Consider the following 27,693-nt stretch of genomic DNA (forward strand, 5'->3'; position numbering starts at 1 on the left):
CCAATTTGACAACACATTTCATATTAAAACATAGTGAGATACAAAGTACTCATTGCTTTCCCTTGATAATTTGGGAAGTTTGGGGATAGTTGGCATATTGTGAGGCCTACTGTGCATCAAAGAATAACATTGTGGTGCTTTTCTACTTATGACTCCTTGTGTCATTTAAGTAAATTATGAAGAGAAAGTTAACTTTGTAATGAGATAACTACAAAGACAGTTTCTGCAGAATTAAAGAGAAGTAAGGATGGGAATTTTGTACTGGTAATCGTACTATGTGTAGGTATTATTTGTTATCACGCTTTGAAAATATTACTAATCTTTTATTCACTCAAGATTTTCGGGGAATTAACCTGACATACTGTAGTCATGACATCTGAAAAACATGTGTAGTCAGTAATGATTAATTAGGAATTATTAGCATGAAAATGTTTGTTTATAAATAAGTTTAAAGTATGCTGTATTGTGTGGGGCAACAGAATGAAGTGCCCCCCCCCCCGAAAAATGGCCTGTAATATTCGAGAAAAATAAACCTGTGTAGCAATTGAATAAAGAAAAAAAAGTTTATTAAAAAACACAGTATTTAATCAGGGGCCAGTTTTAGAATTAAAGCTTTCAATGAAGAATGTGACGTGTTGGAAATGGCCACTGAAAAATAGGATGCATTTACAAGGAATGCTAAAATGTTATCATCATATTGCACATTCCATGTGAAATAAGGAAACATATAATCCAGACTAGATTCATTAGTGCATATTTATTATCATTATTATCATTATCTTGCTTTGTTTTATATTAAAAGAATGAAGACATTTTTATAGGTCTCTAAAACCATTATGGGACTTTGGCAACTGTGAAATCCTTAGCTGAGAGCCTAGTTGGTTCATGTAGGATTTCTGACCTATATAAACTGTGAGATAGTAAGATGCTAATTTTGTGCCAATTTTTTTAAAGCAATAATAGAAAACGAATATAGAGTTGCAAAGTTAGAATTCTACTTTTAGTCTGATTCAGAATCATGTATTGGAGTGTGTCTAAAAAGTCCAAACAAAAGCTCAATTAATTTCTAAATATCACTGTTTTATAATGATGGCTTGATGGTTATTCTTTTCTAAGGTTTACAACTTGGGGTATACAAATTGTGATTCACAGGGTGCATGATTAATTTTACCCCATATGTCTCAAGCAAATTAATACATATTTTTAATTATTACAGACATATTGGTATTTATACTTTTAAACTGAAACAAAGAAATGCTTATGCATCTACTGTGGAGAAACATAACAATTCTTTTCAGTTGCTGAACTACAGAAGTTCTGGATTTAGCTATAATGTCTATAAATAATGGCATATGATGGATGGTATGAAATAATGAGAAAAATTTCAGAAAATATAGACGAAGAAATATATTTGCCTGAAAGAGATAGTTGAAAATAAAAATATATACTTTAAGTTTTTATTTATTTTTTATTTTAAAAATTTTAATGTTTATTTTTGAGAGAGGGAGAGAAAGAGCATGAGTGGAAGAGGGGCACAGAGAGAGGGAGACACAGGCTCCAGGCTCCAGGTTCCAGTTTCTGGGCTGTAAGCACAGAGCTCGACCCCATGAACCATGAACTCATGAACCAGGAGATCATGACCTGAGCCGAAGTCTGACGCTTAACCTACTGAGCCATGCAGGCGCCCCAATATATTGTATGTTTTTAATTATTAAAGGTGTACTATTGCCAATTGTCTCTTTTTTTACTTTAATATATTAATTCAGAAATAGTTAGGCAAGGGCGCCTGGGTGGCTCAGTCTGTTAAATGGCCGACTTCAGCTCAGGTCATGATCTCACAGTTAGTGGGTTCGAGCTCTGTGTTGGGCTCTGTGCTAACAGCTCAGAGCCTGGAGCCTACTTTTCAGATTCTGTGTCTCCCTCTCTCTCCACCCCTGCCCCATTCACACTCTGTCTCTCTCTATCTGTCTCAAAAATAAAGTAAAAAAAAAACAACATAAGAAACAGATTATGCAATGATGAAGAAGTTTGATATTAAAACATTTTTGTGAGGTATAGAGAATTGTGCACTCTCCCACACTGTTGGTGAAAGTATAAATGGGTATAACATCTTTGAAGGCCAATCTAGTAATATTTATTAACATTTAAAATAATATGCTCTTCAACCCGGAATTCCACTTCTATGGCTTTACCCACAGATGTACTCTCACATGTACCCAAAGTTATTTTTGTTTACATAAGGCTAGTCCTTCCAATTTTAGTGTAAATAAAAGAACATAAAATGTATGCTCATGTAATGGGCTGATACGTGCTTTTCAGAATCAGTAGAGCTGTATGTGCTGATATGGAAAAATCATCGAGAAATATTTTTAAGTGAAAGGAGCAAAGTTTAGAATAGTGATTATTGTATTTAAAAATCCATGTTTACATGTATAGATGCATATATTATGGTGATATATATGTCTGTGTGGCACCTGCACGTGTATATTTGTAATAAAGAGGAGTAATTGCTTATGTACAAGTTTTTGTTTCTTACGGAAACTTTCACAAAAGTGTGCAAGAAACCATTGCCTAGTTTGTTCTTGGGAGTGGAACTTGAGGTGTGCAGCTGGAAGGAAAATCACCTTTCATTGTATATTCTTTTGTCATCTTTCACTTTTAAACCATGTGCTTGTATTATGATCATACATTTCAGAAAGATCAACTTACCTTAGAAAGCATTCCTTAGCTTCTTCCCTAATGTAGCTCTCATATCATCCATTTTCTGTTTTCTAGTTTATAAACTTTATTTTGTTCACAGGCATAAAGATATACCAACAGAATGATTCGATAGTTATCTAGTTGTGTTCAAGGGATGAGACAAGCCTGAAGTCTTCCTACTACACCACCATCTTATGACATATGCCAACAAATTTCCATTTAAGCAAGGTTCTAAAATGAGTTGATAGATCTTTAAGGTGATAAAACATTATTATTCAACAACCAAAGCCATGTTTTTTGTTGTTGTTGTTGTTGTTGGATATAATTATTTGTATGTTGCATTATAGTGAATATTTGCCCACAAGGCCATTGTAGATTTCAAATACTTTTATTCTCTCTTTGATTTTCTTTAATAAATTTGGAAACAGAAACATGCTTTAGTGGAAAAAAAAAAGGAAAAGGAAAGTTTAATTAAAAAATCTAAATCTTGACAATACACCTAAAGTGCTCATTTAAAGTTTTTTCTTTATTATGTACTTAACTTGAAACTATATGGGACAGAAATCTTTAAAGCCTGCAAGTTACATGTGATTTTCAAGAATATCTGCGAAATAGATACATATTTTTTTTATCATTTGGTTTCACTCTTTCTGTACATCATTTGTTTTTATCCTTGACTTATCTGGTGTTTGCTTAAATTGATAAACTGTCATCATATCTTAAAACTTTTAGTTGTATTTTGTGAAATTATATCATTTTTAAGAACACTATTTGAAAGTATGCTGAGCTTTTGTTTCCGAAGAGAGCAGTAAGAATTGTTTCGTTATAGCAGGCATCATAATGCTAACCGTTATCCGCAATTAGACAAGACTCCCAATAGGCAAACGAGGTAGGCACATGTATGCTTGAGGAGTTTTGCTGAGATTGATAGGGTTTCCATCCAATCGAATATCCTCTAGCGCCTTACGGATATAAGTCAAATTTTTAATGTTGCAGAAAGTATCTTCATGCATCTCCAAAATGTTGTTATTCTAAAAGAGATGATAATAAATTATAAGACAAAATATAACATATGCCTAGTATTGATTAATAACATAGTGCATTTTGCCTCACCCCCATTTTTATTCTTTTGTTTTTTCTCTTATCCAAAAATGCATGTTAGGGATCATTATGCATTGAACACTTTCTAGACAGTGGGGATTAAATCATTGAAGCACAAAGTAGACATGTGCTTGCCCTAATGGAGCTTACATTTCAGTAATAGAAATGTAAAATAAGAAAGCGAGAAAACAAATTTAAAGAAAATGTTATATCTAAAAATGATGAGTAGGGAAAAGGAAGGGTGGTCACTGTGGAAAGTCATCTTAAGAGGTAGCAATGGAGCTGAGAATGGAAAGAGCCAAAGTAGGAATATTGCAGGGAGAGAGAACACCATGTTCAATCTGAGTAATTACCATGGAATGTTCAAGAATGGGAAAAAAGTCAAAATGGCTGAAGTCAATAAAGTGAGGGAGAGAGTGAGCAAATCTTAGGGAGATACGCAGGGCCCAGAAATATGTATTTAAAAATAGCTTTATTGGATATATTTTACATAACGTAAAATTCATTCACTTTAAGTGTGTGGTTCAGTGGTTTTTAAGATAGTCATGGAGCTATACAACCATCACCATAATTTAATTTAGAACACTTTAAACAGCCCCTCAAATCCCATAGATGTTAGCAATTACTTCCCCCCCCCACCCCCCACCATTTTTCTCTATCTCTAGCCCCTGATGACTTCTAATCTACTTTTTGTTTTTATGGATGTTCCTACTTTGATATTTTATGTAAATGAAATCACATATCATCTTCTGTGACTGGGTTCTCTCATTTCCAATTGTATTTTTAAGGTTTATGTATTTTGTACCATGTGTCGGCACTTGTTTGTTTTTTATTGCCTGATAATATTCCATTGTGTGGACATAACCACATTTTTACCAATTCATCAGCTACAGAAATTTGGATTGTTTATACTTTTGGCTTTTATGAATAATGCTTCTATGAACATGTGCATACAAGTTTTGTGTTGACAAATGTTTTCAGTTCTCCTGGATATAGGCCTGGGAGTTGAATTGTGGGTCATACAGTAACTCTATGTTTAACATTTCAAGGAGGTATTGGACTGTTTTCCAAAGTAGCTGCACCATTTTAGATTCCCACCAACAATGTATGAGTGTTCCAATTTTCTCTGCATCCTAACCAACACTTGTAATTGTCTGTCTTTTTTATTTTAGCTGACCAAGTGGATGTGAAGTGGTACCTCATTGTGGTTGAGTTCATTGCTAGTGTATTGAGCAATTGATATTTTATATTGATTTTATCACCTGCCACATTGCTGAACTCATTTAAGTTCAAATGGTTTAGTGGATTACTTTGACTTTCTGTATAAAAGATCTATGGATCAATTTGGGGATTATTTCCATCTTAATATTAAGTCATCCAAACAATGAATATGGGCTATCTTTCCTTCATTTAGATCTATTTTTCCTCAGATAAAATTACATACATTGAAGGTATACAGCATAATGTTTTGATACATGTATACATGGTGAAATGATTACCACAATCAAGCTAATTAACGTTTCCATCACCTCATATGGTTACCTTTATGTGTGTTTCTGGTAAGAACACTTAAGATCCACTACTGTCAACAAATTTCAAGTACACAGTATAGTATTCTTAACTATAGTCACCATGCTGTATTACATTATATCTCCAGAACTTAATACATTCTGAATAACTAAAACTTTTTATTCTTTGACTAACATGTTCCCATATGCCCCAGCCCCCAAACCCTGGCAACCACCATTCTACTCTCTTCTTTGAGTTAGACTTTTTTAGATTCTACATGTGACGTCTTATAATATGTGTCTTTCTGTGTCTGACTTATTTCCCTCAGCATAATGTTCTCACCCATGTTGTTGTAAATGGAAGATTTTTTTTTCTTTTTTGAATTTTTTCTTTTTATTTTTTTAAAAGTGTATTTATTTATTTTGAGAGAAAGAGAGAGCGAGCTGGAGGGACAGAGAGAGAGAGAGAAAGAGAGAGAATCCCAAGCAGGCTCAGCACTGTCAGCACAGAGTCCGATGCAGGGCTCAAACTCACGAACCGTGAGATCATGACCTGAGCCAAAATCAAGTTGGAGGCTTCACCGACTGAGCCACCCAGGTGCCTGGTGAATTTCTTTTCTTTTTTAAAGAATTAATAATTACCCATTGTATACATATACCAAAATTTCTTTATCCATTCGTCCATTGAGAGACACCTAGGTTGCTTCCATATCTTGACAATTGTTAATAATGCTGCAGTGACCTTGAAAGTGCAGATACCTCTTCGAGATACTGATTTAGTTTCTCCCTTGAATATATATCTGGAAATGGGATTGATTGCTGGATCATATGGTAGTTCTGTTTAACTTTTTGAAGAACCTCCATACCATTTTCTAGAATGCCTGTACCCCTTATGCACCAATAGCAGACAAGGGTTCCCTTTTTTCCACATCCTTGTCAACACTTGTTATCTTTGGTCTTTTTGATAATAGCCATTCAACGAGGTGACATCTTACTGTGGCTTTGATTTGCATTTCCCTTATGATTAGTGATGTTGAGCATCTTTGCATATACCTGTTGGCTATTTGTATGTTTCCTTTTAAGAAATGCCTATTTAGGTACTTGGCCAATATAGTCGATATTTTATTGAGTTATTTGAGTTGTGCATATATTTTGGATACTAACCCCTTATCAGATGTATAGTTTGTAGATATCGTCTTTCATTCTGTAGATTATCTCCTCTCTCTGTTGATTATTTCCTTTGCTGTGCAGAAGTCTTTCAACAATATGTATTCCAACTATATATCTTGTACTTTTTTTGTGAAAATTATTCTTAGGTGCTTTATTATTTTGTGATTAATATAAAATGGAATTGTTTTCTTAATTTCATTTTCAAATTGTTCATTTATAGTGTATACATATACAATTAATATTTGTATATTGATTTTGTTACCTACTACCTTGCTTAAATCATTTATTGGATTTCTTTTTTAACTCATTGTTAATTAAGGAAAATGTTGTTAAATGTCCACATATTTGTAAATTTTCCCGATTTCCTTTGTTATTGATTTCTATTTTAATTCCATTATACTCAGATGTACTTTGCATAATTTCAATTCTTTTCAATTTGTTGTGGCCTACCATATGATCTATCCTGGGAAATGTTCGTTGAACACTTGAGAACCATGTATATTTTGCTGTTGTTGGGTAGAATGTTCTGTAGGTGACTGTTAAGTCTGGTTGATATATAGATCAACGAGATGCTGCTAAGATCTTCTTGAACTGTTTCCTAGTTGATCTTATGACTAGCATTCTACCCATTATTAAAAGTGAAGTATTGAAGATCCAACTTCTTGTTGAATTGTCTATTTCTACCTTCACTTCTATTCATGCTTCACACAATTTGAGGCATACTGTTTATAGTCATTATTATAATAACGTAATAATGATTAATAATAATATATAGGAATATATAATTATACATTGTTAGGTGCATATATGTGGATAATCATTTTATCATTCTGTTGAATTGACCCTCTTCTCATTACAAAGTGTCCATCAGGAATAACAGATTTAGTGCCTATGTGCTCTACTATTTTCCTTGATAGGTAATAGGTACCTGCTGTTAATAATAATTGTGCCTCACATGTAAGAACTTACCATGTTCCTATAACTGTGGTGCAGGGAGGTTCAGCTATTTTATCCAATCTTTAGATAGTGTTGGGAGTAGAATTTCATCCTGGGGAATCTGCTTTTGCCAGAGCCTTCATTCTTAATTACTATATATATATATATATATATATATATATATGTATATATATATATATTTGGCAGACATTTGAAATGAATCAAAATTGGAGATTTTTATATAAGCATTAAAAATAAATACAAATGGAAAACAATGTAAATTAAAATAGCTAGGCGTGCGTAGGTGGCTCTCTTCAAGCGTCTGACTTCAGCTCAGGTCAAGATCTCGTGGTTCATGGGTTTGAGCCTCGCATTAGGCTCTACCCTGGTAGTGTGAAACCTGCTTTGGATTCTCTCTCTCCCTCTCTCTCTGCCTTTTCCCCACTTGCATCCTCTGTCTCTCAAAAAAAAAAAAAAAAAAACTTAAAAACAGCTATATACTGCATGTTGATAAAGTGGTCATGAGAAGAGAAATGTTTTAAAGGGTGCACTTAATGATACCCTTTTAAACCTTAGAGTAGGGTATGTGAAGCCAATTACTTTTTATTTTTTAATGTCATATTGTATATACAAATCCATTGTGTTTGAATGCAACATCAGAGACCAATTTACTTTGTAGGGTCAGTATTATCACAGACAGCAGTAATAATCTCTTAATCCAGAGAGTTGGAAGTCTGTCATCCCTCAGCAGATAGGAATGTCCTAGGATTGAATTTAATTCAATACATAAAACCTAAAATCAAAAGCTAAAATCGACATTTTTTTTTCCTCCTGAAAGCCAGGAATTAAATTAAAAATTTCTTTCTGCCTTTTTCTCTTCCATTTCCAATTCTCACACATTTCTTCAGGAGATAAAGGTTTTGATTTTTTTTTTTCAAAAGTAATTTCATGTGCCAGAAAGGTGTATTAAGATTTAACAAAGACTGAAAATCTTTAGAGACTATGGTTATCAGAAATAAAACAGTATAGACAGAAGCATGAATATACAAAGACCTTGCACTCAGATAGAGAGTGAGAGAGTGAATAAAGGGAGGAGAAGAAGAAGAAAAATGGTGACTGTGTGTCAACAGGACATTATAAACAGTTTTTGCCTCCCAGCTTCCTCCTCTTTGCTTTTGTTTTCCATGGAGCTATTGAGCGTACCTTACTAGTAGAAGCTTACCTGGAGGTGAAGGGCCCGTAGGTTTTCTGGGAGTGGCAGAGGGATGTGGTCCAAATTGTTATCGGTGAGGTAGAGATGATGGAGATCATACATATCCTGTAAACATTCCAAATGTAGGGACTTAGTGGAAATTAGCGGTGCCACAGTTGTATTTTCCATTCCCTGTTCTTTCAACTACTTGTAAAATAACACATGCCCATCCAGGTCTTGTTTTGCAAGGGTGAAGCAGATTAGTTCTCTAGTTGCTAGACAATTCAAATGAGTTTTGTAAGAATTAACTGTAAGCAAATCTTTCTTGATGAAAGTGTAAAGTGTTTCTGGAGCTGTAGGAAGAACCTTGCTTTGTGCACTCTAACTTCTTCAGTTTAAGCAAGGCAGTGTCTTCCCATGGAAGATCTTCTGCAATAAGGTTTTGAAGATTTGGGTAAGGCGTAGGAAGGTCCTTTATTTTTTATGGATAGAGAAAAGAGTTTCTCTCCAACAATATCCTATTCTTTCTAGTTCAAATAACAGGAAAAGGGCAGCGTAACAAGATAAAAAACAAAAAACAAAAAACATTTAGACAATAAGAGGTCTACTCTAGCCAAATACTACAGAATAAACCGTGACTCACCATCACCCATGCCAACAAAAGCTGAATGGGGAGACTGAACTTTGACCCTTGGCAGACTACATACAGTAAGGTGTCCTAACTCCACTGCCTTACCAGGGTAATGTTATGGGAGAGCTAGTGGAGAAATGGAACTTTCGCCATTGCTTAGTGCTAATGGGTCCACACAGCTCTCTGTACTCTCCCTGGGAATAACATGGTGTCTCTTCAAATAGTATTTTAAATTTGTTTGTTTGGCATAGATTTAGAAGAGCAGCTTGAACAAAGAGAGGGTATGAAAGCTGGTTGGTGAGTGTTCTCATACTCTATGCTGTTATTCTAGCCTCAGACTTGCTTCTTTCATTTAGAAAATAAAATTTCTAAGATTAACTGAATCCATCCTTTTTACAAGGTGATTTAGAAGACTTCTCTATTCAACGCAACTCCCTCACCCTGCACAAGTAGTTATCCTTTAAGCCATGTAAAATATTCGCCTTGAGCGGAGTTCCTGGGAAATACAAATTGTCTGGCTTACACCATTTCTAGGTGTTCCTTGTAGACTGGTGTTCCAGGGAGAACCAACTCCTTAGTCTCACTCTGCTTTCTGTTCTTGTGTTTGACTAGCCTCAGAACTTACCAGAACACAATATTTCTCCAAAACTTGATAAGTAGTACTTAGAGGTTTTGTTTGTTTGTTTGTTGTTTTGTTTTGTTTTTAGTAGTTAAAAGTCTCATAAAATTGAGACTTTCCTTATGGAAATAAAAAAGCTAGTCAATGACAGCAAATGAGGTGGAAAGATTAAAGTCTTCCATATCCAAACTTAAAACTCACTTTAAATGCTTCTTGCTTTATTCCTTTCCTCCCCAGCCTATTGTTGCTAATATCAATAAATGTCAAAGTGTTTGGCAATTCTGGGAGCTGCCTTATTTTGTTGTCACGCAGGACAAGCTCTCGGAGTTGAGGTAGCTTTCTGAATGCATCCTCATCAATCTCAGATATTAGATTTGAAGTCAGATCAATTCTTTTTAAGTCATCTAGAAGGAAAAATGAAAGAAGTAGTTAAATAGTGTTGAATATGTTGTGCTCGCATAAAAATATGAATATAAATTAACAATGAATTTAATTATCAATGGACAATTAATAAAATAATTATTTCTAACTACTTTACATACAAATTTAATTGCTTCCACCCAGTGCTATACATATTTTTTTATACACTTATAAGTAAGCATAACTTTAGGGGTGCCTGGGTGGCTCAGTTGGTTAAGCTGCGGCTTTGGCTCAGGTCATGATCTTGTGGTTTGTGAGTTCCAGTCTCACGTCAGGCTCTGTACTGACAGCTCAGAGCCTGGATCCTGCTTTGGATTCTGTGTCTCACTCTCTCTTTCTGCCCCTCCCTGACTTGCACTCTGTCCTCTCTCTCTCTCTCTCTTTCAAAACTAAATAAACATTAAAAAATTTTTAAAAAAGCATAACTTTAACAAAACATTATATTTAAGATAACTTGTGCTTTCCCTATATTCTTCATAAGCTTTGTCTAGATTTTACCATTTAAAAGGTTTTCCTCACTGATGCCAGATTGCTGTATTTTCTAATAGTCATAGATACATTAGCATTAAAATACAAAGGCATTAAAAAGAAATTCTCAAATGATCAAACCACTTTATAAAGACACTTTATAAAACACTTTATAAAGTTTTGTAAAAACTTTTCTAAGTTGCCAAAATTATTAAGTCAGAATGTAGGCTTTTATGCATCAATCATAAAGCAACTGTGCTTTAATGGGAATCTATTCAAACAACCCAAATCCTAGTAAATATATGACCATGACATTTTACTCAATGTCATAACATGATAATGAATTTTAGCCTATAAAATATACACACTTATGATTCTATTTCTTGAAAATAGCTCATTTGAAAATATCAACTATATAGTTTCATAATGACCTTTAATTCGTCATCATTTTTAATATAATTAAAAATACCTTCAAATATTTAAATAAGAAAAGAGTTGTTTATGGGCCAATTTTCATATCCAAGGTTCATTTTTAGTACCAACATTTTATAGTGCAAAAATTTTGGAAAAGTCTGTAAAGAAGAAATGGTATTAATGCTGTCATCCATACTTAGGCTTGCAAAATCGTTTTTGTTGATCTTTTTAATTCTGTTGAAGCGGGAATAGAAATAAGCGGTGTTCTTGGGCAGCGGTGGAATAGCATCAAGTTCATGGTCATCACAGTATACGGTGGTACTTATACATGTACACAGAAGGCAGGTTGGAAAGTCTACAAGGTAGAGGCAAATAATTGTGCGTAAGTAACAAAAGCAATTTCCAAGAAATAATGTGATTAGATGTTTGTTAAATAATATTAGGGTCTCATATAGACTACCCTGGGATATTTCATATTTTATCATATAGTTTTCTATAAATAGAAGTTAAAGTCAAGCGTACCAAGGAAAGCTGCCATGATGATTAGTATATTCTTTGTAATGTTGTAAATTTTATTTCAAATTACTGAGTGGATAAAGTGTGGTTGTTGCTTTTATGCTTATTAGAAATTCTCTTTTCGAATGTAAATAGTAAGACTGGTTTTCATAAAGTTAAAACATCACACATAATATTTTTATTAAGTCTTTGGTTTAATAATTAAACACCTCACTGAAACAAAACCTGCTTCAAGAAAAATGACAGAGTAATGATCATTAATATTAATTCATTCAATATATTTATTGAATTCTTTCTATGTAAATGACACTATGCTAGCTGGTGAAATAGTGAGGAGCATGAGGAGACACAGTTCTATTTTATGATCTTCTATGTAAGATAAGTGTTAATGACACAAACAAATAAAATGGTAACTGTGAAAAATGTCATGAAATATATGAGCATAAAATAGGGGAATCTGGCTCAGTCTGACAGTCATGGTTCTCTGAGGAGGTGATAACTGAGTTGAGATCTGCAAGAACAGAAGGAGTTAACCATGCAAGTGGGAGGAAAGAGTACCCAGGCAGAGGAAGCAGCATTTGCAAAGGCCCTTCACTTTGGAGGGACTAAAAGATGGTCCATGTGTCTATAGCACAGACTACATTGAAATGTATGGGGCAGACCATGCAGAGGCCTTATAGGCTGTGCTATTACAGGTTTTGTTCCTTATCCTAAGGATGGGCAAGTTATTACATGATCAGATTTGCACAGATTAAGAAAACACTCTGCTTGAAGTTGTCATAGAAGACTGAGGGAGGGCAAGTGGACAGAGTGGAGATGACTTGCTGTCTAGATAAAAGATGATAGTTGCTTGGTTGGGGTCATGGTGACATGTTGAAAAGGCAACATATCCAAAAGGTATTTGTGAAGCTGCGTTATGTCTCAACATATTGATCTATATTTCTCTATCACATGTGCACACACACACACACACATACACACACCCCTCCTTCACTCTCTGTTTAGTGGTCATGTAGAGGACAGTGAGCTTCAAAGGAAGACAGAAATGCAATGACCAGAAGGAAAGGAGCAAGATAAGATGGGGAGATATTATGGAGGCCAAATGGAGAGAGAGAGAGTTTAAAGGAAAAGGGAATAGAAAACATTCTAAAGCTGCTGAGATGTCAGATAATTTAAGGACTGAAAATGTCTTTTGGGTTAGTTACTGCGGTGGTTATATACAACTTCAGTAAGAGCTACAGAGTGATGGGGCTAGAAGCCAGATTAACAGCAAATTGAGGAGGGAGTTGAGGGTGAGGAAGTAGTTACAGCAGATATAGACAATGCTAGTGAGATGTTTAACTGTGAAGGAGGAAAGAGAGATGGTGATAAGTATAAGCAAATATATATGCAGTGTGTAAATTGACTGAAGCAGGAGAAATTTGTAGAAAGAGATCCAAAGTAGAATTTGAAGATCAAAAGGATCCTGAGAGGGCGGTAAGACATGGACTCAAAGCCACAGTGGGCAAGATCGCATCCTGTATTTGAGAGGACAGACAGTCCATCTGTTGTGAAAGGAGGAGAGGGAGGTAAGGTGCGTGCATGTCCATGTAGGTGAAGATTACATCTCAAAACAGAAAGACCAAGAGCTGCTGACCAGAAGATTGCATTTTCACTGTTGAGCAAGAGGCTTGGCTCTCTGATGAGCTTGAAGAAAAAAGGGAGGAGGAGGAGAAGGGTGGTTAAGATGTGAGATGGAGAATGTGAAATAGCCATGAGAGAAACTAGACGAAAGTGATGGAAGAGCTTCCTTGCAATCGCTCAGTGATCAGTTCATCCCAGTTTAGCTGGGACTTTCCTGGTGTTAGCCTTGAAACCCCCCCACTATGGGATGCCTCACTCCCAGGCAGACCCGGACATTTGGTTGCCTTCGTGGAGGGATCTACTTGTGGTTTGTGATCAAGAATTATTAGTGTACCTACTAAGGTCTTATTGCTATCATCAAGTAGGGAAATTATTTACAATAACAGCTCTGGGAATGAAAACTATTTTAGGAATGGAAATCTAGGAAAGAAAATTTAAGGGGAACTATAAAATATTGAACACTTGCTAATTTTCAATTCATTATAAATTAATATTTACCACATATATATTTTTTTAAAATAAGTATTTGATTCTTCTATATTTTCATTGCCTTGCTAATTTAGCAGTAATTGCTTAAGGTAATTTATATATATTCACGCCAGTTATATTTTAATTCTAGCTTTTCCACTCATAACCCAAGCTTATTTTATATGGCTTCAGAAAATTATTTTTAGAAATTTGTATTCATAGTAAAAAATATGATATTTTGATTATTAATGCTCTAAATAGTTCCTTCCAAGCTATTTAGCTATGATGCATGTATAAGATTTAAATTTAATTTTAAAGTTTAGCATTTCTGGTGCTGATTTTTCTGTGGAAATTAAAATGTGAATTAAAATTTTAACTTCATCGCTTCTCAGCCTTTTGGCTAAGGTCAAGTGTAAAATTTTAACTTCATTACTCACCCTCAGACTACTTTGCAGATAACTTTTTTTTTCTAAAGCCATAGATTTTTTTTATGGGTTCAAACCTGACATTATTGAGCCATAATTTCAAAAACTAAACACAATTTTCAAAATCTAAAGCTTTTGAAAAGATTGGGCGTTATGTTTTTCTGTTGTTCCTGGCTTGGCTGAAAGACCTGAGTATAGGTAACAGTGCCAGAGAAGTCAACTTCTGAAGGATCTGAAATAACTTAAAAGTGAGTAACGTTCTATATATGTTTAATTTCCCTGCTGAAAACTTTCTGCTGGATACTTACGTTTCTCTCTATCGTGTGTGTATCTGCATGTTTTTATTTGTAGCGTGCTCTACTACTTCTTAGAATGTTAGCTATGCGGTAAGAATATAATGTATTCACTTGAAGTATTGGCTTAGGATAGAGGGGTCGTTATTTGCATTTCAGCACAGCTAAGTACCACGGCCATGATCTTGCACAACTTTTATCCTATGTTGGAGTTTTAGTTGTCCTATTTGTAAAGCGTAAATAATAATACTTAGTACAGAGTATCATTCTGACTCTTCAAAGGGTTGATATACATAAAATGTTTTAGCGGTTGGCGTATAGGCAGCATTTTACAAAAGACAATCTTTTACATCACTTACTGGTGAACAGTTAAAACCCGGTAGAGGCAGAGAGTAGGTTGGTGCCTACCAGGGACTGGGGAGTTGCTGCTCAACAACATGTAAATTTTCGCTTATGCAAAATAAGTCAGCTGTTGAGGTCTGCTGTACAACATAGTGCCCATAGTTAGCAAACCTGTATTGTACACTGAAATATTTGTTGAGAATTTTAAAAAATAAGCTCTTTTATCAATAGTGGAGCAACGTGAATAACATTTATTATGTTACTGTGGGTCAGGCACTAAATTCATTCATTCAATTCTTACAACAACTCTATGAAGAAAGTTGTATTATTTGTTATCCCACATTTTGGGTGAGGAAACTAAGGCAAAATATGGTGAATGTCTTGCTCAAGATTGTGTTCCCAGCAAGTCCCAAAGCTGGGATTTGAATGCGCTCCCCTGCTTTCTCTCTCAGTATGTTCTGTACAGCCTTTTGTCATATTACCTATTACACATTATTGCCTCTCCATTTGTTTACACGTCTGTCTCCCTGTACTAGAGAAAAATATCCACGAAAACAGCAGTCCGTTTTAAGATAAGTTTCGTAGCTCCAGAAGTTTCAGTCCAGAGACACTCTCTGTACTAAATAAACCTTTGCAATGGGAACTCTGCTCATTTTGGTACACCCCCTCACTATGCCATCCTCTGTGTGTGAAACTATTCTGGTGGGAGTCCACTGGAGTGCCTCCAGGGGTGACACGGACGAATTCTAACAAGAAACATAGATCATAGAATCACATCTAGCCTCAGGAACTCCTAACGGCCGTGGCTTAGGTCACCCTCAGGCTGTACAAGATGGAGTTCAGGGCTATGGAATGCCTTCCTCTCTGCTGCTCCCTAGGACTGAGTGAGAGAAGAAGACTGTTCCAATAAGTACACAGACAAGAATCGGAACGGGCTTGCTTTGAACTCAGTGTGTGACACTAACAGCTGCGTGATCTCCGACAAGTTCCTACCATTTTTGAGCTATTAACGATGAAAAGATTAATCCTCACACCTTTACACGCGGGTGGTGGTAGTCAAGTGACAGAATATGAAGCGCTGAGCCTTATGGCCCACAGGTAGTATGTGCCCGGTCAATGTAAAATATTAGCATTACTGTCGTCAACCCAATCAGCTGTCGTTACCTTATCACCCTGAACTGCTGTGGCCTCATCTGTCAGACATCGATTCTCATCTTGCTAACAGTATACTCTTTGTTCTAGAAATGCGTTCCACCACAAAGATTTTGAGTAACGATGCTAGGCGAATGTTTTCGTCCCCAGATTTGGTTATTTGATCATTTCTATCATGCCAAAGCTTATTTAATTATTAAATTAATTATCAAAACTGCTTTTTATGAATTATTAAAACTCCTTTATATTTGAATGCAAAATACCTATCTCCTGCTTCAAACCTAGCCTGTAGCAAAACTTTCTCTGTGAGTCATGTGGACTGCCTATGACCTTGGAGCTTGACGGTGTTGCGGTATGACCAAGTGGACTTCATTCACATCAGCTTTGATGGACCTGACCTTCATTGGTGTGTGGGCCCAGAACCCCAGTGAACTCAGGCTCCTGTGGGGAAGAGCCATCGATAAGTCTAGGGGTGGACTCCTCCTCCTCTTCTTCAGCCTCCTCTGGCTGTGGGGGTGGGGTGAGAAGCTCTCTGTTCCCAGAAGCCATCACTGTGGCTATTTCAATCTGGAAAAGAAACAAAATTTCACCAGGAAGCCTCAACACCCCTGTGTGGTAGGGACACAAATTTTAAATGTATCCATTTTTTTTTGCCACAAGAGGGCACTGGTGTTCTGAAGTTCAACACTACAGGACAGCTTGCCAGGGAGGGCACATGTGGTTCTAGTTATTGTTATTGTAGGGTTTAATTAATTTTGTTTCTCAAATCTTAGTAATAATTTCCAATGCCCATGTTTTTTTTGGGGGGGGGGGGTGATTATCTTGCTCTTTAAAACATTCTTATATGATTATTTATTTTTTAAAAACCTCATTTATTGTTTTATAAATACATAGCATTGCAAGAATGCATTATTGTTGTGGAAGATTTAAATTAATCCAGGAGTGTGCAGAATAAAATCCCAAAGTCCCCTTCACCCTGAAACCCTGATTCCACTCTGCTTGAAGATAATCACTATTAAGAAATTAATGTGTATGCTCTGGTCCTTTTCATCCTTAGTTTCCTAGATTCAAATATTCTGTTTCTTTACAATTTACACTTCCAATAGTTTTACTGAGAAGTATCCTTTCTACTAAAATGAAAAAAATATGTATGGATATATGAAAACGATATGATTTTATCATGTGCAATTTCTCATATACTTTCAATTTTAATTTGAGTAACAAGTATTACCAACAATATTTGGGTTCGTTAAAATTGGCCTTTGTGAGAGTTTTGACAATAGAAGGCATCTGTTAAAATGGAAAAAAAATACTCAAATATTTTTTCAGAGATTATATTTTAGATTATACGTGGTGTTCTTTTCTTGCATATTTTAGGTAATGAGTTACTACTGCTTTTAAGAACACCATTTGCATTTAGAATAACCGCTTACTCTCAAATCCCTCCCCGTGTCTCAACGTCTATTCCTTTGCATTACTTAATAAATATCTACCTTCCTGACAATCTTATAACCTTAGGCAGGAAATCTGCTCAAGATAGTTCATTGGCAACATGAAGGACACACTTTGGGAGTCTACTTTCCTGATGGCATCCAGAAATCTCAGATTCTCCTTTTACTACCCTTATATGGCTGCTTGATTCTTCCCACCTTTCTTCTTTATTCACATTTATTAAATAAGCAAAAAAAAAAAACCTACAAATTACCTTTTAATGTATTTAATGTCAAATGGTATGCACAATATTACTTTCATGTATGAAGTAAGTATGTAATTAGGCCAGATATTTTGGTATTTTAGATAGCTGTTTCAGGTAATCGTAATATATTTAAAATTAGATACATTTATTATTTAATGTTATTTTTAATAAATTTGAATGCGTGGCTTCACAGATGAAAATTAAAATTACTCTTTTTTTTAAATTTTTTTTTTCAACGTTTACTTATTTTTGTGACAGAGAGAGACAGAGCATGAACGGGGGAGGGGCAGAGAGAGAGGGAGACACAGAATCGGAAACAGGCTCCAGGCTCTGAGCCATCAGCCCAGAGCCCGACGCGGGGCTCGAACTCACGGACCGCGAGATCGTGACCTGGCTGAAGTCGGACGCTTAACCGACTGCGCCACCCAGGCGCCCCTAAAATTACTCTTTTAAAGGAACACTAAACTTTTTTGTCAGTTCACACTTCTGAATTGTGTCTTTTTCTGTTTCTGGAGAGTCTGTCCCTTTCAGCCCTTCCTCCCTGTATTGTAGTGACTCCGCCAGTTTCCTGCCTATCCAAGCCCACTACATGGTACACTCTGAGTTACATATTTTATCTTTGTAACTCAAGGCTGTAGCGTAATAGATGATCAACAAGTACTTATTAAATATAAGCTTGCTTGTCCAAACTATATCTAATTCACAGCTTTATATTTAACTTTAGAGATTTTACTGATAAGAATCATGAATGTGTTAATGCCCACTTTAATGCATTTTAAAGCATGAAATCAAACCCAAAGCATCTCATACTGTATTTGGTGCATTAGGAAGCCATACGTGAAGATATTGTAACTCTTGGCCAGAAATCTCCACTTGAGAAGATTGGGCACACTTCCTTAAGCAGGGAGACATACGGTTTCCATCTGCAGGATCAGAATGAAGCAGATTTAGAAGGAATAGATCTGCAGAGACCAAAAGGAGGCTCCAGGAAGAGCGGAAATTGAGACAGATGTTTCATGGAATGGAGGCAGCCTAAAGGGAGAAACACATTCCAGACACGTCGCCTTGAATCTTTAGCTTTGTAGGAAAAATGTTTGCACATACTTTCTACAGATAATTGTTTTTCCACTGATTTGATGCGAAGCCGTAAGATCTCACTTGCCATCCAGTATAATGAGGCAAAAAACAGCTTTTGTGCTTATCAAAACCCGTTTTGTTCATGCTTACTTGCTAATAAAATGTGAACGTTGAACCATTTTGAAGACCAAGGGAAAGGAATGCCTTTTCAGTTCAGCAAAATTACAGAACTATAAACTCAAAGTGCTGTTCCTGGTAAGCTTTTCGCATTGCAGACCCATTTATTCTCACTATTGAATAGAAATGATTTAAGCTTCTGTCTTTTTTCCCCCTTTCTTTTAACAGTTTTCACACTGCGATATGAAGTTATGAGGCAATGCGTGCAAAGAAATGTGGCCAGGGAAGCACAGCCACCTGGCTCTCCATGGGGCTGACTTTTATGCTTATCCTGCAGAAACCTAAATTTGGGAATCAACACAAATAGCCAGAAAACATCCCTGCCCCTTTTTCTTAGGCTACAACTGGCAACACTCAAACGCAAATATAACTGAGCCTGTGATAGAAATCTTCATTCTTCCCGAATGTTCCTCCGTTGTTTTTCCTTTTACCTCCTTGTTTTACTCTGACCTGTTGTTTTTGTCTGTTTGTTTTACTGGTTTTTTTTTTTACTGAATTCTTTTGATCTGTTTATTATGTTTACCTGGATTTTACAAACACAATAAATACAAAGGGTCACTCCTGCACATGGCCTCGAACTTAGCCACCACTGTGCTTGCATATCTTTTTTTTTTAGGTTTATTTATTTATTTTGAGAGAGAGAGGGAGAGAGAGAGAGAGAATTCCCAACCAGGCTCCACACTGTCAGCACAGAGAGCCTGATGTGGGGCTTGAACCCACGACCTGTGAGAGCATGCTTTTTGCTGAAACCAAGAGGTGGACACTTAACCGACTGAGCCACTCAGGTGCCCCTATATCTTCTTGACATAACACCAGCAAGGCACGTCTCTGAGTTGACTGGGGTGCAGTAAGCTTTTTCTTTTTCTTTCTTTTTCTTTTTTTCTTTTTGAAAGAGAGAGAGCTCACACAAACTAGAGAGAAGGGCAGAGGGAGAGAGAGAGAGAGACAGAGAGAAGAGAGAGACGGAATCTTAAGCAGGCTCCATGCTCCTCACAGAGCCAGACACAAGGCTTGATCCCACGACCCTGGAACTATGAACTGAGCTGAAATCAACAGTCAGATGCTCAACTAACTGAGCCACCCAGGTGCCCCTAAGCTATCCTCTTGTTTACCTGGCTTTAGAACTGTAGTCATGGTGGACATAAACTATCTACATAAAAGAGTACATCTGTACCAGAGATGACAAATGCATAGCCCACAGGCAGTGACCTGGGTAGAGTGAAGTGTCAGCAGATGTCAGGTTAGAGCAATAACAGTGCCAAAAAGAGTCATCAGGCCTACCTTGGCCTCTGCACCTTTCACAGCCTTGACTCCATGTAAGCCCAATACAATCCCTGGGAAAAGGGGTCTGAAATAACTCACAAGGGTCTTAGATGAGGTCCCTGCCCCCTGGAGACATAAGGACTCAGTGAAGAATGATTCAGTTACATTTCTTGGACCAGGTTATGTGTACTGAGACTTTTACCAGCGATATTTATCTCATTATCAATAATACTGCAAAAGATTTCAGACTTTCATTCTCCAATAATCAGAAGAGGTGTCCACAGAAAAATCTTCTAAAAGCACTCAGCACCATTTTAAGTGATAACATTTGGTTTTAAACAAATTTAATCAAATCCACTTGTCTCATCCAAAAGCACATCTAAATGACCTGGAGGAACATTGTTACCATTGAGTCTACTTAATGTATTTGTCTTAAGTTCATGGTAAAAATATGAAAAAAGAAGTGTGTTCGGAAACAATAGCCACACTTCTCTTCCTAATTGCCTCCTTTGCCAGGAACCCCGTCACTGCAGACTCTTGCTGAACATGCTGCTTATACTTGTTTAGGATGATGGAGAGTCATTTGCTGCTGCTAAGCATGTGTTTCAACTAAAAAAACATAATGTATGTGTGTATGTGTGTGTTTTAATATTTTGATATCTTTTGATCTCAGCACTTAAACTGAACTTAAGTTTCCAAAGAAACACTTAATGAAAATGTCACTGATGTGTGACGGAAAGAAAGCTATGAAAGAATTCAGGATACTCAATCGATTCCTACCTTCATGAATGGATGAAAAGATCACTGAATGAATGAGTGAATTTGTAAATGCTGGAAGTTTTGCCAGTCTTTACGGTTACCTAATCAACCAGAATGAATGTCTATGCCAAACATTACATTTAAGTAATGATCATTATGTCCATTTTCCCTGTCAGTATTATTTTCTAAACATCTATCAATACCATTATTTTTTTTTTCTATGTCTACCATTATGGCCAGAATCTAAGTCGCTACCTGTCTTGCCAGGAATACAGCAATAGTCTACTTACAGGAAGTTGGCATCTCCTCAATTATATGTTCACTCTCTAATGAGAATAAGCTCTTTAAAAGACAGAACTGATCACTGCCAACCTCTGCTTAAAATCTTTAAATGGCATTTTATTGTTCTTAATAGCCACAAGAACAGTGGCCTTGCAGAAGCAAGGTAACATATTGGTTTGACTGGATGAACTTGACTCTGGCCTATCTGTGAGATCTTGGGTGAGGGACTTTGCTTCCTAAACCTCAGTTTCTCTACCTGTAACATCCTGGTATATATAGTATATAGTACAGCTGTGTTAGGATGAAAATGTTAATACACAGAGTAAGTGCCATGGAAATTTATTATTAATAGTATTTGCTATTTTTATTTTTGCTGTTTTTATTTTATGTTTGTTTTTTTTAATTTTTAAAATGTTTTTATTTATTTTTGAGACAGAGAGAGAGACAGAGCATGAGCAGGGGAGGGACAGAGAGAGAGAGGAAGACACAGAATCTGAAGCCATCTCCAGGCTCTGAGCTGTCAGCACAGAGCCCGAAGTGGGGCTTGAACTCACGGACTGTGAGATCATGACCTGAGCTGAAGTCGGACGCTTAACCGACTGAGCCACCCAGGCGCCCCTTATGTTTGTTATTATTAATAAAATAAATTCAAAACTCTCTGCCTTACAAGGTCCTGCATGGCTTTGCCCTTCTAGTGTTGCCTTCTTCCATTTCATACAAACTCTGAACTTTTTCAGCATTGCCCATCTTTAATTTCTTATGCTCCTTTTTCTAGAAGACGTTTGCATGTGCTAGTTGTTCTGCTTGGTATTCCCTCCATCCCTTAGCTTCCCCCCCAATATTATTTTATTTTATTTTATTTTTTAACAGCTTTATTGACACTACAGTAAATCCTGCAAGACAAAGAAAGCAAAAGCATGTGCACACTGAGATCCCTGGTGACTCATTGATATTCACTTAAGAATGAAGATATAATTGTTCCTATGGCAATACAAGAAAATAATGCATATTTTAGTGTAAATACTGATAGGGTCAGGGAGAGGGTCGCAGTGAGGTCTCCATTCCAAGAAGTCACTTTAGATTGTTCTCATGATGTAAAACTGACCTTAAAAACGCACAAGAAAAGACTGTTTCACCAAGGTTTTGAGAACAGCTTCCTGACTCTTGACTTTTTAGTGATAATAACATAGCTAAAGAAAAAGTAAAATGAAGAGAGTGACCGCCTAAAAAAATTGAGTTCAGGAAAGAATGATTTGTTGTTGTGTCCAGCATTGTTTGGAGGAGAGAAATCTTAAATTTGTTGGCCATAAGCAGCAGTCACTAAAGAGATCATCTCTGGTATGGAGAAGAGACGTTTTACTGGATCTCATAATCTGCTAGATAAAAATAACTGGCATGGACTGAACATTCACTCTATGTGAGAAACTGTTATGTTCTTCCCACTGATTCATATGTAATTATCAGAACAGCTCTTTGTAGAAGGTGCAGTAATTGTGCACATCTAATAGATTTGTAAACTGAGAATGGGAGATGGGAGGGCTAAAATGAATTGTCTGAGGTCACACAAATAGTAAGACCAGGATTCCAATCTAATTAGTCCTGCCACAAGACTGCTTGATTTACTTAATTTTGAACCTGTATTCAGCCAAATAAGTTTCTGCTGAATAATCTTGTTTCTTAGGAAACTTCCTTCTGAGAAAGATGGGATCTGGATCAGGGAAGTGAGCCTTACTACTGGGAAATGGCTTCACCTTATACATTCATAAATGGACTATCTTGTCAAAATTTCAAGCCTCATATAGTTTTTGCTGGGCATCATTCATCAACCTACAATCTGATTTGATCATCATTGATTATGTTAGTCAGTTGCTGATCCTGAAGGCGAAAGACAATACCAAGGCCACATTGCCCTGTGGGAGCTCTTGACAGTCATTCAATCCTCCCCTGAAATTGACAAGTGTGAGAAGCATCATATAATATCAATATAGGTGGATTGTAAAATTCAAGCAGCATTTATTGTAATTCTAACTTTTTTGAGAAATAGGTATTATGTCAGAATGAAGCTTTAGTCTGTTAAACTTGATGGCTAAGACAATTCCATGCATTCACCACAGTTTCATTTTCCTCCTGGGCATTAAGCTAAAGTTCATTCTCTACTTTCCTTGACTCTAGATCGGGTCATGTGGTTCGTTCTAGCCAATTGAATGGGAAAAGAAGTAATGCACCACATCTGGTCCAAATTAGTGAAGCGCAAGTATACTTTCTCCATCTGTCAACAGAAGATACTAGTGTGACCTTGAAGTCCCAAGGTGAAGATGGTGAAGTTCTAGCATGAAGGAAGTTTGAATCCCTAAATAACTACTTGGAGGACAGTAAACCTATTGACCTGCATTGGACAGTCATGTCAGCAAGATATAAATTTTTATTGTGTAAAGCCACTGGGATTTTGGAGTTGTTTGTTACAGCTACTAATGTAACTTGCCTTAACATAGATCTTTTAAATTTTTGTTTTCTTATCCATATCTTAATCATACTGAGGGAACAATTTTTAATATTGTTATGGGTTGATTTACCTGGCACAGATCACTGAAATTCGAAAACATAAATGCATTTTGTGTGCGTGTGTCACTCAATCCTCTCTGATTTCTTTCTTACAAACAACTGTTCTTTGATTTTGCTTATTTGGTGGAATACTTACTGAAATGGTATACTACCACATTTGAGTGAATTCACAATTATTTCGATTCACTTATTTTTAAAGCTCAGTATTTTATTAACTAGATTAAATCAGAGTTTATAAATATATATTATGAATAAATCTCTACAAGTCCAATATCAAAATTAGTTAATGGCTTTCTATTTACTTCAAAAAAGCATAAAATCATATTTGATATTGACTTGCTAGGATGTATTTATGAAAACATGTAAATTATTTCATGCTTTTAAAAAATCTATCCTAATAGATGGTGATTCATCATAAATTCATAACTCTGAATGGTAGTGTTTCTTTGTATTTAATGCAATGTTTAGGTGAAAATTGTAATGCAAGAGAGATGAGAGTTGATGATTTGAGGGTTTCATTTAATAATATCCTCTCTAGTCTGTATCTCTTCTGGGACCACAGCATTTTGTTGTTCCCATGTTTATTTACTCATTTCCTTTCCTTATTGTCAGAAAGTGGCAATATTCCATTTTTAGTTGCCAGAAAAAAATTTCTACTTTAGTTTTATCCCTGTTTATTAAGGACTCCATTCACCACCATTCCATTAGGCTCCAGAAAAACTTAATAGATTTTCAATATCTTAGTTCTCACAAAATGTATCATCTAGTTCTAATTGAATGTCTCCAAATAATATTGGAAGAGAACTTTGGCAAAGGCTTTAGAAACATTATCTAATAATAAAGTCAGTTCACATTCCCTTTCCCCTTACCTCCCTTATTCCCCAAGTAGGGATGCCAGAAGGACAATTTAGTGTAGGCTGAAATCAGTAATCTCATGAGGATAGGGGGAGAGAGAGAGAGAGAGAGAGAGAGAGGTGAGAGAGAGAGAGAGAGAGAGAGAGAGAAAGAGAGAGAGAGAGTCAATCACAGTAATTGAAAACAAAGAAGTTGGACTGAAAACCAAGAGATTTGGAACCTTATAAACTCTAGCTTTTTTTTTTTTGACAGAGCAATTTAGTAATATTTTAAGTTTTGATCTTTCCTATCTTTACACAAAGCAAATTATTCCTTCTAGCACAGACTGTATTGATTCACAAAGTATAATAAGCCATGCCTTTTAATACATAGAACTTATCTGCATAAAATTGCTATTCACTCATGGTGATGATGATGATGATGATGATGATGATGTATATATTATCAGAGGGTAATAATAGACATTTTGAATAGGAAAATGTGCAGCAGGGAGGACCAGCTAGCTAATAGCCAATTAGCTTTGAAATAGATAATTATTATGTTATTTATTTCTACTGTTTAGTTCCAGTGGTAAAACCTTAAAAATTTTTTACAAATTTAGAAACCTGACTGTATCTTTTAGAGGCAGAATTTGTTTAAACAAATGCAAAAACTGAACTAGACCAGAATGCTAACCTGAAGGCACTTACTGCCACCAATATATCCCCTGTAGCCTCTGTAGTCTCACCCGGGAAACTAATCATGATCAAAAGATTGTTGTTGACCATAGCACCAGAACAAAAGACTATAGGTAAGTCAGCTTTGTAATAGCATAAGGCGAAGGAGGTGCTGTTTTTCTAGGGATCAAAATCTTTAAATTTGTTGATGGCCATAAGTTTTTACTATTAGTTTCAGGATTGAATCATCCTGCCAATTGAAGGCTGTTAAGTAGTAGTTGATTGGCCTTGAAAATATTTGATTTGATGATCTTCCTTTCTTCTCTCAGTATCAGAATGTACTGATCCTTTTCAATCTCCTTTATCTCTCTCTATATTACAGATTCAGTATAATTTTAGTAGGAGGATTTTTTTTAATTTTAAATATCCTGGATTTGATTTCTTTCACATTTAATACTTTAATGAGAGTTTTGATATCATAACTCCAAAGATAACTTAATATCATAACTTATGAGAAAATTTGATCCTGCCTCAATATCTTATATATTTATTTTCTTTGTTATTCTTCTCATATGTTAAGAAATGGAGTGTATAATATATATTTGCATCCATACCATTTACCTCTTTAAAGCCCACACTGAATGTGAGCAGAGAGACTGGCATGATTCACTGTGATTACCCTTTAGATCTCACTTATTTGCATCTCATATTGGCTGAGTTGACATCAAAAGCTACTAATTGTACAACCTAATGAGGGACAACATTACCAAGCGATAATTCTTGAACTATTTCCATGCCTGTGAGTGTGTACCTTAACAAACATAAGGTAAGCCTCTCTATTCCTAGCAAACTCAAGACCAGTTTAAGCAGGACTTGTCCATATGAATATAGGAAATTGGGGAAGATCTAGTGAAAATTAGGCATATTGAAAGAGAGCTAATCAAGACAATAATAGGTCACTTTCAATCTCAGGTTAGAAATTAGTATGATGGGAGAACATGGTCAGGGTAGGATTACCCAACTCTAAAATATAAGATTTCCAAACTTTTTTTGAAAGATGTTATTTCTGGCATATTTATAATTTACTATTTTTTTTTAAATATATGTCATTATGTGAGATGCCACAAGGCAAAATCTACAGGAGTATGTTAGAAAAGCAAAAGTTTGGACTGGAAAAAAAATGAGAAGGCATACAGTGTATGGGCACCAAAAATGTAAAATAATTTTGAAAATAATTTAGAACTATTAAAATAATTTAGAAAAAAAAAAAACAACACAACAAACCAGCAACTGACTCACACTTCCCAGCTGAGGGAAGTCAAACACTGGATCTGGGCCTATCCCAAGAGATTCTGATTTCAATAGTCTGGGGTGTGGCCTAGGCGTTAGGATTTCTAAAAGCTCTAGCAGTGATTCAAATATGTGGCCAAAGTTGAGAACCCCCACACTAAAGGGGAAATGTACTTCACTGAATAGCATGTAGGAGACAGAAATACTAATGAAGTCCTGGAACTTTGAAAGTTTAGTAAATTCTTGATGAGAATGTGGTAGAAGGATTGTTTTTCACTAGGCTTCCAGGGCCAGAAGCTTCACAAACATCCATGACAGTTCCAGTTCAAGAATCTGCTGAGGTTGATTCTCCAGCTGGGAAAAAAAACAAAAACAAAAACAAAAAGAAAAAAAACAAAAAACAAAAAACAAAACAAACAAACAAAAACTTGGGGAAGAAGGGAAAGGTCTCTGGGAGGTAAATTTCTTGAATTCCATAGCAGGAAGCCATGGATAAGCCACTGGCATAGCTTTCAAGCTGGAGAACCCTACTGGCTGAAAATTCTTGTTCACAAGATAATCTGTCACCTGACAGAATACACAATTCAGAATCAGGTGCCAGAAACCCAGAAGTTAGCAGGAAATTAGACACTCAAAGGCTTTGAGTATGCAAAAAGAGGAAGAAACTTTGATTGACCTGGTAACTGGGCCAGCCGCCATTGTATATTTTAAAAAGATGCTGGAAAACAAAAATATCTCAAATGCTACTCTGAGAAAAGAGCCATTATTTTAGGGAGTGTTTCCTAGTTCAGTGCTGCTCAAACCACAGGTGCATCAGAATGACAGAGGAGTTAAAATCGCTGATTCCTGGCTCTCTCTAGAGTTTCTGACTCAGTAGGTCTGGGTTGGGACCTGAGAATTTGCATTCCTGACTAGCTCCCAGGTGATGCTGATACTGCTAGTTCAGAAACTACGTTTTGAGAAAAGCTACTCTGAGAATGGTAAAACTGTGCCATAATTGAACTCCTGATGGGAGATTTCTCCCAGTGTTTGAGCTCAAAGTTGCAAACTAGGGACAATAAACATCAGCTGACCAACATCTGGATGAGGCTAAACCAT

The 27,693-nt window shown here is 36.0% G+C and overlaps 1 protein-coding gene across 1 annotated transcript in view; it reads right to left on the reverse strand.

Annotated features, from left to right (window-relative positions):
- Positions 1-3,077: 3,077 nt before the first annotated feature.
- EPYC (epiphycan) overlaps positions 3,078-27,693 on the reverse strand; it is a 36,103-nt gene continuing 11,487 nt past the window's right edge. The window contains exons 3-7 of the mRNA XM_047867381.1: positions 16,377-16,545; positions 11,356-11,514; positions 10,059-10,261; positions 8,638-8,733; positions 3,078-3,731 (exon numbers count right to left, since the gene is read on the reverse strand). Coding sequence (XP_047723337.1) covers positions 3,561-3,731; positions 8,638-8,733; positions 10,059-10,261; positions 11,356-11,514; positions 16,377-16,545 — 798 coding nt within the window. The 3' untranslated portion in view covers positions 3,078-3,560. The remainder of the gene's footprint in view (positions 3,732-8,637; positions 8,734-10,058; positions 10,262-11,355; positions 11,515-16,376; positions 16,546-27,693) is intronic.

This window comes from Prionailurus viverrinus, chromosome B4 (assembly GCF_022837055.1).
Source record: "Prionailurus viverrinus isolate Anna chromosome B4, UM_Priviv_1.0, whole genome shotgun sequence".
Classification (NCBI taxonomy): Eukaryota; Metazoa; Chordata; class Mammalia; order Carnivora; family Felidae; genus Prionailurus; species Prionailurus viverrinus.